Source organism: Oncorhynchus tshawytscha, linkage group LG11 (genome assembly GCF_018296145.1).
Source record: "Oncorhynchus tshawytscha isolate Ot180627B linkage group LG11, Otsh_v2.0, whole genome shotgun sequence".
NCBI classification, from domain to species: Eukaryota; Metazoa; Chordata; class Actinopteri; order Salmoniformes; family Salmonidae; genus Oncorhynchus; species Oncorhynchus tshawytscha.
Window position 1 is genome coordinate 12,383,134 of NC_056439.1, and position 12,347 is coordinate 12,395,480.

Consider the following 12,347-nt stretch of genomic DNA (forward strand, 5'->3'; position numbering starts at 1 on the left):
CCACTGTACTCACATCCTACCATACCCTTGTGTGCCTTGAATCTATTCTTCCGCATCCAGAAACCTGCTCCTTTTACTCTGTTCCGAACGCACTAGACGACCAGTTCTTCTTATAGCCTTTAGCCGTACCCTACTCCTCCGGTGATGTAGAGGTTAACCCAGGCCCTGCAGCCACCAGCACCACTCCCATTCCCCAGGCACTCATTCGTTGACTTCTGTAACCGTAAAAGCATTGGTTTCATGCATGTTAATATAAGAAGCCTCCTCCTTAAGTTTGTTTTATTCACTGCTTTAGCACACCTCCGCCAACCCTCCTGGTCGTGTCTGAATCATGGCTTAGAAAGGCCACCAAAAATCCTGAACTATAACATCTTCCGACAAAGAGAACGGCAAAAGGGGGCAGAGTTGCAATCTACTGCAGAGATTGCCTGCAGAGTTCTGTCATACTATCCAGGTCTGTGCCCAAACAATGAGCTTCTACTTTTAAAATTCCACCTTTCTAGAAACATGTCTCCCACCATTGCCGCTTGTTATAGACCCCCTTCAGCCCCCAGTTGTGTCCTGGACACCATATGTGAATTGATTGCCCCCCCATCTATCTTCAGAGTTCATACTGTTAGGTGACCTAAACTGGAATATGCTTAACACCTGGGTCGTCCTACAATCTAAGCTAGATTCCCTCAATCACACAAATTAAGGAACCTACCAGGTACAACCCTAAATCCGTAACCATGGGCACCATCTTAGATATAGTCTGACCAACTTGCCATCTAAATAAACCTTTGCTGTCTTCAACCAAGATCTCAGCTTTCATTGCCTCATTGCCTGCGTGCGTAATGGGGCCGCGGTCAAACGACCACCCCTCATCACTGTAAAACACTTCAGTGAGTAGACCTTTCTAATCGACCTGGCCCGGGTATCCTGGAAGGATATTGACCTCATCCCATCAGTAGTGGATGCCTGATTACTCTTTTGCAATCTTAAATAAGCATGCCCCATTCAAAAAAAAAATATAACCCTTGGTTCACTCCTGACTTGACTAGCACAAAAACATCCTGTGGCGTTATGCATTAGCATGGCTCTGGCCCCCACGATATGCAACTTTTCAGGGAAGTCAGGAACCAATATACTCAGTCAGTTTGAAAAATCTAGCCTTAGCTTTCCTAACAGAAATGTTCATCCTGTAGCACTAATTCAAAAAAGTTTTAGGACACTAAAGTCCATGGAGGATAAGAGCATCTCCTCCCAACAGCCCACTGTAGTGAGGCTAGTAAACACTCACCACTTAAGTCTACGATAATTTCAATAAGCATTTTTCTATGGCTGGCCATGATTTCCACCTGGCTACCCCGGCCAACAGCTCAGCCCCCCCCCCCGTTCACCCAAATCCAGACAGCTGATGTTCTGAAAGAGCTGCAAAATCTGGATCCCTACAAATTAGCTGGACTAGACAATCTGGACCCTCCCTTTAACAGTATTAGCCAAAATTGTTGCAACCCCCCATTACTAGCCCATTGCAACCCCTATTACAACCTCTTTCGTATCGTCTGAGATAGCCAAAGATTGGAAAGCTGCCTCTTCAAAGGGGGAGACTCGACCAATATCCATCCTGCCTTTCTAAAGCCAAGTTAAACAGATCACCTTCTCCACTATGCAATATGGTTTTCGAGCTGGTCATGGGTGCACCTCAGCCACGCTCGAGGTCCTAAATGATATAACCGCAATCGATAAAAGACAGTACTGTGCAGCAGTCTTCATCGACCTGGCCAAGGCTTTTGACTGTCAGTTTTCTTATCGGCAGACTCAGCCTTGGCTTCTCAAATGGCTGCCTTGCATGGTTCACCAACTACTTCGCAGACAGTTGTGTGTCAAATGGGAGGGCCTGTTGTCCAGACCTCTGGCAGTCTATGGGGGTGCCACAGGGTTCAACTCTTGGTCTGACTCTTTTCTCTGTATATCAATGAAGTCGCTCATTCACCTCTACGCAGACACTATTCTGTACACATCTCTTCTTTCAAAATAATGGTTGGTACGGAGGAATTGGAATGGCATCAAAACACATGGAAGCTGTGTTTAATGAACTTGATACCATTATTCTGCTCCAGCCATTACCACAAGCCCATCCTCCCCAATTAACTGTGCCCTAGACACTGAGCCATGGCCAGTTTTGTATTTGGTTAACTTCTTAGAGCTAGGGTCTATTTTCCTGAATTTCCACCTGACTGACGTGCCCAAAGTTAACTGCCTGTTACTCAGGCCCAGAAGATATGCATATAATTGGTAGCATTGGATAGAGAACACTTTGAAGTTCCTATAAAATGTCAAAATAATGTCTGAGAGACACAATTGATATGGCAGGTGAAATTCCAAAGAAAAAAAACTAGATTTTTTTATTATTATTATTTTTAGCACCCAGGTTCTTATAATGGGAAGCTATGGGTCCTATGCAATTCCAGCTCCCAGATTACTATTCCTACGGCTTCCACTAGATGTCAAGTCTTTAATGTAGCACCATCATAGGATTCCACCATTCAATTTGTTAAATTTCTGCCCTGGTCAACTAAGTGCTGTTATTGTGAAGTGGAAATGTCTAGGAGCAACAGCACAGCCGCGGAATTGGATCGCAGAGTGCTAAAGCGCGTAAAAATAGTCAGGCTTCGGTTGTAACACTCACTACCAAGTTTCAAATTGCCTCGAAGCAACGCCAGCACAAGAACTGTTTGTTAGGAGCTTTACATGGGCCCCATTCTGCCAGTTTCTGCAGGACTCAAGGCAATGAGCCCCGTTGGGTCTTTTTAAAAATGGCAGGTGGTGAAGAGAAACTAATGCGTGATAGTGAGAAGGAGAGAAATTGCTTTCCCCCCCCCCACTCGATCTGTCCAACTTATCGCCACTAAAATGTAAATAAAAACACGATAAAGACTTTATATAATGTCATTACATATATAAACGTCACGATCTAATGGAGGGTCAGTTCTCAACTTTTCTCCAATACTATAGAGCCATTACCATGTCGATCAACGCTTGAATAGAAACCTAGTTCACACCCCCAATTTTGAAGTCAGTCGCTACAGTCCCATTAGTTCTTTGTAGCCTTGTTTAAATGTTGCGGTTTCGCACATTTGTACGCAACTTTACTTAGAAATTAGTAAATCAACAACTCGTCTTCAAACTTGTTAGGCAGTCACATGTACCTATGGGGGAAGGATGGCCAGCCACACAGGAGGAGACTGAACATCAAGAAGGCACAGGATAAGAAGCAGAGTGAAAGACTTGGTTTGGAAGGAGGAAGGACGAAAGGAAGGTGAGACCTGGGAAACCTTGCTGCTCCTTAGCTCCAAGCTGGGGTCATCATTCGTTAAAGTAAATATTTAAAATGCTCAGATAATAACTATTTGAATTTGTACAAAATAACCTGAAGCTAGTTTTGGTTCCCCTAACACTGACATTTCTCTTCATAACGGTTACCTCGGTGGAAGCCAAAAACCTCCAGTTGGGCGGTCGACCACAAAGCCCCGACGCCCTACATGTCGGTGAAGACTGTGACAAAGTATGTTAAGCTTTGGTTGACATTTGAGAAAGCAAGAAAAGGTAGTTATGCTGAGCGCATAAAAATGTACCTCTTAAATCTCTCCAAATGACTTTAGGACAGTCAACTGTACGAGCCACCCAGGTGGTGTCCCATCCACCAGAGCCAGTGAGTTCGGATCAGTCCGATTCTCTGTGCTATAAGTCAGAAGGGAACCAGCTTGAGCTAGGCTATACTTTCAAAATCTGTTGAAAAGTACATATCTCCCCTTCATAACACTGCACTAATCTGTCAAATGTTCTTCCAGGTGGCTTGCGTCAGACTGGAGGAACAGGGGCGGTTAAGTCCAGACTAAATAGACACTAGTGAGGTTCGCGTCACTCGTGTCCAACAGTGACAGGTAAGGCCAGCTGCTCTCTATGTGTGTGTGTGTGTGTGTGGGGTCATTCTTCCATCACACTCCTGGTTAGACAATTTTACAATTGATAATGCTCAAGCTCTTTTGTAGGTGCAGCATCCAGAATTAGGAGGCCTCCTCACAGTGAGCGGCATCACCATGCTGTCACAGTACAAACACTGGCTCAGGGGTTTGTCCAGATAGTCAATCTCAAGGCTAACCACTGGGTCACAGTAAGTAACCGTCGCTGCCAGGTAGGTATGTGGTGGTTTATAACTCCAGTGGTTGCAACACCACCCCAGAGTTTCTCACAACTCACCTCTCCCTTATCTTTTCCAGGGACCTGACTGTGGAGTGGCTGACAGGCCAGTAGAAGGGGGCACATATTGTGGGCTGTTTGCTATTGCAAACACTTACTCTCTGCAGAGATGAGGAACGCTCCATGGCACGATACAATCAGAACTCGTTTTCAGGCTGGGCACATGGCACCATTTCCCAGTCCCGATTCCATTCCCCGTCCAGGAGATGCGGTAAGCATTTTCATGCGTGTTGTCACATCTTGTCAATGTGAGTGAATTTGTCTGTTCATCGGTTTTGTCTGATATTTCCCCCACACTTGTTTTCACTGCTTGGCCAGCTCTCCACCTCAAGACAGTAGGTAGCATTGTACTACAGACAATAACCTGTTGTATTGTATAAAGATGTGTTTTATTGCAGACATTGGCTGTGAAGTTGGTAAGTATATAGCATATGTATTTGTCTTGTATTCTAAGTAACGTTTACAAGCATGTAAATATTTGTATATTTTTCCATTTGTTTGCTGATAAATATTTAAAACTTGCTCAAATTGGCTAGAAAATGTACACATTTGCATATTAAGATGTATTCATTGCAAGTAAAATGCTCAATTGACAGCTCAATTGCCCAATTACTTACTGGGTCCTTAACCCCTTCTCCCTAACCATTCATGTTTTGTGTCCAATTCCAAATTGACATTAAGACAGGGTTGGTATGGAATTGGACATTGGTTTCTAGTTGGTGTTTGCATATCTGGAGGTTCTAGATTTGTGGATGTATTATGGCATAAGTCTATCCGGAGTCCATTAAACAGCAGGGTTGAGTCATCACCATATTGCTACACCTATCCAAGCCCCATCAGGTCAATCACTACAAAGAGTAGGGGGTTAAAGGCCTCAATTATAAACTAAATCATTCTCTCAGCCTGTACCTTGACGTGGTAAGAGGGCTTCCAACTAAACCAGGCCCATGTTATTGAACTAATGACTGAGATTGGCTGCCTGTCGAGGGTAAGTGACAGGAAGAACTAGCTGCAGCACCTGATCAAGCAATCTCGATTCTGCCCCTTTCCTCATCCTTTAACTCTCCTCTCCCTGCAGATGAAATTCTACATCTGGTGACTTCTGATTGCTCAACAATCATCCCATCATCTAAAGCTACTGCTAATGTCATGTTAACTGCTAATGAAGTTTGATAGCCGTATCATACTGTGAAATCATAAAGTGAAATACACTGATTAACTAAAAACCACCTGCACTGCAAACAAAGAGCAGGAGTGCTCCCTTCCAAGACTGCATGTTGAAAACAAGTGACAAGCAGAACCTCCCAACCACACAGCACCCCCTTTATTCCACACATCAGAAGTAAGTATTTCAGTCTGATTGCCATGTGTACGATTTTTTTTTATATAAAAGACAACTCTACCAAATAAAAACAAAGTTTGTATTAAAATCAGGTTGCCAGGTTGGTTTACAAAGCGGTTTCAGAAGGTGTTCATTATTGTAAGGTATCTTTTGATGGTATTTATTTGTTCCACATTATTCCTTGTTGTATTCTAGTACACATACATAACATATTCAACAAGGGTGTACCAATGAGCTATGAGAGAGAAAAAGAAAATCAAGACTACTGAAATGATATTATTTCAGTGTAAACAAGGGAAGGGCATGTTAAAATAAAATAATGACAGCCAGAGTGTATGAATCAAACAGATTTGAATGGAGTGGAAATGAGCTGACTGATCTGTAAGGTAAGTAACATTAACGTGTCAAGCAGATTACACGTTTTGCCATTTCTGAAATGTGGCAACGTTTAAGACATGATTTCATGTAGTAATGTTAAGGTACCAAAAAGTAGTCAAAAAAGTTATTAGCTACAAAATATATTTTTTGGTTTAAACAGCAGAATTGTGGAAATCAGCCTTGTTTGCATAGCGATGATGAAAAGGTCATTTAGGCTTTAATGAGATCCAAAATCATTAGGTCGTCACACCGTTGATATAGCAACGGACGCTACTAGTTTGTTGAATCCCATTGTGACAGAGGGGGACACTATTTGGCATGACAAGCCCCTACTATTAACCAAACTGGGATCATTCTATGCAAAAATATTTACACATGTCCACAGGCTTAAGATGGACCAGTCCATCTGGCATTTGTCTTAATTGCCCTATGGCCAGTCCATTCTTGCAGCCGTGAACCACAGAGCAAAAATATACTCCACTACACTGTCATGTACTCTGCGAAGTTGGTCACAGCTGCACTAGGCAACACAGCAAGCCTGCTTTTCATTGCAGAAAGTTCTCCTAGCCCATTCCCCCTTTGAGGATCTGAACTGACTAAATAAAGCTAGCCTACCTGGGGTGGCTGAGGTTAGAGAAACTAGTCACCTTCCACCTCACAGTGAATGAGTGTAAAGGGGCAAGATCTGCTTTTCAGATCTAAAAGGATCGCTTTCACCAGTCAAGTTGTAGCTGGGTGAAGTGAGAAGGGGTGGCTAATACTCTGGAATGGAACACAGCCTAGACTGTTGCCATGGTGATGAAGGGGCCCATACTGACAAGCCCAGTCACATCCTTGTGGTCTCTCTGGGTGAAGTTTCCTCAAGGCACAGATCTAGGATCAGCTTCCTTCACCAGATCCTAACCTTAAAACATTTGTAGGGAAAATGCTAAACTGACCCAAGATCAGCATCTAGAATAGGGTAACTGTAAATCATTAGGGTTTGTGTAGTGTGTTCAAAGCCACTGCTACTTCTCAAACAAGCAGAATAGACTTTACATTTTAACTTTTTTGAAACAGGCCATTTCAAAACTTCACTTAGAAACAGGCAGTAGATGCTAGAAGAGAAGACTGTGTCCACCCCTGTATTTTCCATTAGTCATGAATCATGAGTATCTGTCTGCATAATGACTTTGTACTGTATGTCGAATAGAGGACTGGCTGAAAGGACAAAGACACAAGTTACACCGCACACACAACGCAGTTCTATTACACATTTTCCTTGTCTTCAGCACACAAGAAAAATAAGAGATGAGGACTGGAGGAATGCAGTGCTGGCACAGCGAAGAACTTCGTGTTTACGTAGGCCGGAACAGCTTTCTCAAGTCCTCCCACTGCCAGCACCGGGGTGTGTGTGCTCACACACACACTAATCTCACTTCTTAAACAAGATAAATACAGGGACTTAACTTGGTATCCAATCAAATCAGGGGAGTCCATTAAAATGCTTCAATCTGTACTGGTGCTCATGCACAGACATTCAGTGACTCACTCAAAAATGTAAATAGTCAGAGTACATGCTCAGACAAGCACAATTGTTGTCTGGCCTCCTACTCCGTTACTGAGATGGAATATTTTGAAAGTTGAAATGGAAGAATCTGGTCCAACGCTTCAAAGTGTTAAAATTAACCTGTATATTAACCTGTGCAGACAAACGGGACACATTGTCCAAAGTACCCATGTTAACTGTCAACTGTTGAACTTCCTTAAACCAAGTTAACATTAGAACACTCTTCAGAAACGCACACAAGAATAACTTACTGTGGACAAGTACAATGCCATACAGTAATGAAGACTGATGCATCTATAGACATTTCTCTTGTAACATGTAGCCTTTGTTTGTTGACAAATCCATAGCTGTTATTTCCTCATCACTTCCTCCTATGCGGTTACACAAGTTGTCTTAGAAACTAAGGAAACCTATGCTCTTTGGACTTGTGCTGGAACATTAAAATGTGCAATCTGGGATTTGAACATAAATAAAACTAAAGTAATGAAAGCATTCCCTTACCGTCATGGCCACTGACTGCATGTTGAGGTCGCAGGGCGGCTTGAGGGCCTTGGGCCGCGTGGCGTACCAGTAGGTGGTGAGGGCGGCAAGGGCACCCACACCCATCAGGATGTTGGCGGGCAGGCTGTGCATGTACTGGCACACATCCTCCAGCTCTGGGATCTGCAGCTGTCTCAGGAGCTCCTGGGCTTGCATCTGCATCACGTCTGTCTAGAGAGAAATTGTTTTTAAATGACAGTGTAACACTTACATATCTGTAGTCTTTGGGCATGAGGGAGAAAGAAAAAGTTACATTTCCATACCAGACACCACCCATCTCCCCTAGCACCTAGCTACCCCGTCAATATATAAAATAGATTAAAGAACTGCATAGGGGAAAGCAATAATCGCCACAGGATGACTAGTGCCCGGTTCCTTTCTCCCACTGAGGACATTTTGGGTGACATGTTTGACTGCAAGGAGCTTTGGTTGAGGGTAGAGCTACACTATTATTGCCAACATGGGTACAAACTATCTTAACCCCTTGGTTCTGCAAACATTAAAGTAGCAGGTACTAGTGAAAGTGGTTGGTCCTATTATTCTCAAATAGAATCCTTTTTTTTGTCCACTCACCTACAATAACTAGATGTCTGAAAGCGACAGTAATAGTAGGCTTCCTTCATCTCATGCAATCTTAGACCAGTGCAGCTGACGGAAATAACACTAGAGGAAACCACTTCAGAACATTGACAGAGAGCCACACATTTCATGTGAAATGTAAACAAGATGAGAAAGGGTTTAGTGCAACACCTCAAACTGAAACCAAGGCAGGAAAATATAGCTCCTCGTATTATATTCTATTATTTTCCCATCGCCATACACTTGACTTGCAAACATAACGAATGCCTTAAGGGAGGCAATCTGACACTCAAAACAATCCTGAACACAGGTTTCCATGACAATATCAGCACACCGACACATGCCACATCTCGTTTTAGTGGGGAAGTAAGACATGGTGACATTTCCTGTTTGAGGTGTTTTGATAGTGAGCCCACTGAAATCCCCTCTTCCCTGCACACAAGGCCAGGGCCCTGTATAAACACTTCCTTGAAGTCAGCATTGATCTCATAATACAGCACGGTTTAATTGATCCAAGCAAAGAGGGAGGGATTGATAGTCCAGGGTGTGATGCAAAAACTGTAAGGGGGTGTGGATACTTTCTACAGCATGGATCACCAACAAGAACCAGCCGCGGTCGATTGTTTCTTGAGCGGCTCGGGGACTGGAGCATAAAAACAAATAATTTGTAAATTGACCACGAAGACCAAACAGTTATTTTACTAAAACATTTCAAACCTTGCTTACATTTGTATGCGATCTCGCTATTGAAGGTGGGAATGCTTGGGAGCAGATTACAAAATTAAAATAGATTCTGGTTTTGTTAAGTCTTATGAGCAAAAAATGAAATTGCTAAAAAATTATTTTATAACAGTATTACCTTCAGGAAGTATTTTATAGTACAAGGTTCTGAGGCTCTAGTCACTCAGTCACCACATGGAGACCAGTGTGACCGTCGCAGGTCACCTCAACATGTTCTCTCAATGTCAACATCTCTTCTGTCAATACAATAGTCAGCCAAACTGAATGTTGCATTATACATCACCTTTTAGCATTAAAACCGTCAAGGTTCTTTAAAACTAAAGACTACACTTCTCATTTTAGTTCAATTGTGACAATTTGACGAGCCTGTTGCTCTTAAAAAGCACTTTATAGGACAGAGGTGTGTTACCATTGGTAACTGCACTACAGTCAGAGTCTTCATCCTGTCCTCCCATAGCCTCCATAACAAATGGCACAATTACAGAAATCAGAGAGAGCGATAGAGAAACAGGAAAGAGTGAATAGGTCGCCCTATGCTCTTTGTCCCCAGACTGCCTGCCACTATTGATGACTGAGAAGGGTTATTTCAACAGGGAGATAGCTCAATTTTGACTTCCAACAACAGTGGCAGTCACATTTAGCCTAAGAAATGTTTCTAAATATAAAAGATTTGCTTCGTTAACATTTCTGAGTCAAAATTAGTGGGAGGAATAATTTCTAATCAAACTTTCATCTAATACTTCACCTGGTTATGAATCATGAGTCAAAAAGCAATTCATCACTTGAAATGCAAATAATCACTTGAAATAGACCTTAATCTTTATTTCAAGTCAATTTAAGTCAAATGACAAAGATGCTGTCCTGAGGTTAAGCAGAGGGCTCATCAAATCACTTCAGTACATACATTTCCACCCTTGGTACAAAAACCTGTTCAGCCTCTTGGCCCTTAGGCTGCTGCCCATAGGCCTTACATTTGACTTCACACTTTTATTATCCCTCAAGCAATAGGTCCCAAGAGGCTTTGTTCTAACTTGATCCCTGCTGTCGAGATCAGACCAGTAAAACGTCACACTTGGAAGATAAGCTATTTGCTGATCGTAAAGTTACACAATTAATAACCAAATGTGCGATGATGCATAAGGTTTAAAAGATAATTTGATAAGGATGAAAGTGTGGCCCATATAGAAAGACTAAAATCAGTAGTGTATGTGTAAAGCCTGTTCCATTGACCAAAATTATGTTCTAAATAATTTTACATTAGGTTTGTCGCATCACACGACTTAAACTTGCCAAATGAGATGACTACACTTGGATCAATTCCAAGCATGAAAACAATTACTAAAACTCCAGTTCTTTGAAGCTGTAATACTAGGAACTAGGTGGCTAATGCAGAGGTGACAAACCCTGAGATATTCACATTGTGACAATCATTGAAAAATAGCCACAAAAAAAAACAAAAGTAACTGCTTTGTATCAGTATAGCATACAGTAGAGGTACCTTTACCTTGTGTCCCTGAAGTAGTAGCAGTTGCTCCCAGAGGGGACTGAGCTACAGTAGACCTCTTAGTTCTCACAACTACGAATAGTAGGGCGACGCCCCCTTTCAAACGGGGGGTTGCCTAAGCAACCAAAGTCTCAAATCAGAGACTGTTAACTTATAGCTAAACTGACAGCTTGGGGTTAGCTAGCCTAACTTGCTGATATCTGTCAAGTGACAGTGTGCCCCATTTGTGGTAAGCCATTGGGTGCATGTATTTGCTGATGTTTGCTACAACACCGAGCTAAAACAAGGAGCAGCAACGTTTCATCACGTTGTAAAGAGTCCATGTTACCGTGGAAATGGACTCAACCACACGTCTTGTCTTTAATGCCTGGCCATCTTCAGTCACTACATTAGAGTCCTCACTACAGACCCTGGTTTGTTCCCAGGCTGTGTCACAACCAGCCCTGATCGGGAGTCCCATAGGGCGCTGCACAATTGGCCCAGCATCACCCGGGTTAGGGGAGGGTTTGGACAGGGGGGGATCCCATCATAGTGATTTGAGGATTTAGTCCAGGATATTAATGGCAGATCCATCACATCTGAAACATGTTAATTACGAAGAATCTAAATCTCACGTAAACTGGCTCTGAGGTAGACCATTCCCGCACTGGTAGCTTGGCACACACACTGCCAGGGAAATGAGATTGTAACAAGGAAGAGGTAAATGTTGCTGTATTTACAGAACAACCTCCAGATATGGAACACCTTTTAGGTCAAACAAAATGGTGGAATTCTTAAGACTAGGGCAAACAAGGAACAGTTTGTAACTAACCACAGCCGAATGCTCGATATACTTAACCATTGACATCTCCCTCTCAGCCCCCCCTCTGTTATCATTGTTTCCATACCAACCTGCTCACACTCCGAAGTGTGTGGTATGTGCATACAAGCGTCTGTATATGACACACACACACACACGGTGCATGTGCGCTCGTCTCATTCAGCTGGCCGGGGAGAGCAAGGAAAAGGGACACGGCACAGGAGTCACATGGCTTGGCTGGGACTCGTTTCCAGGCTAAAGGTAACCCTCCACTGCTGCTCCCCCTCCAGCCAGCCCCTCCATAATAGGCCTGGGAAGATGACAGGCCAATGGCAGCGCACGGCCACCAGTCACCCCACTCAGCCAGAAAACGGAAGTGTGGGGGCCACAATCCAGCTGGATTTTGGCCCCCCAGGCCCAGCTAAAAAGAAAGTGGTTCAGTCATTTCAGGGCAAGTCAAGTGCATGAGGAAGACTAGCTAGGTTTATACAGAAACATTCTTGGAGATCCCTGGATATGTGATGTTAAAAGATGGAGTATAACTTATTAGCTACTCTTACTTAGTTCCTAACTTGCTTAAAAAGAGCGGTTAACCTGAGCCATGTTCAAAATATAAAATAGTTTAAAAAAGCCTGGAATTCAGGTTGTTAAAAATGGTAGGCTACTTTGA

General features: G+C 43.0%; 1 protein-coding gene across 5 annotated transcripts in view; it reads right to left on the reverse strand.

Moving 5' to 3' along the window:
• Positions 1-12,347, reverse strand: part of LOC112261443 (long-chain-fatty-acid--CoA ligase 1) — a 54,160-nt gene that overhangs the window by 23,859 nt on the left and 17,954 nt on the right. For 3 of the 5 annotated variants that reach the window (XM_024436766.2, XM_024436765.1, XM_024436769.2), the window contains exon 2: positions 8,016-8,225. In XM_024436766.2, the coding sequence (XP_024292534.1) occupies positions 8,016-8,216 (201 nt within the window). In that variant the 5' untranslated portion in view covers positions 8,217-8,225. Of the gene's footprint in view, positions 1-8,015; positions 8,226-10,878; positions 10,933-12,347 lie in introns of those variants that run through there. The other 2 variants (XM_024436768.2, XM_024436767.2) reach the window with 2 other exon arrangements.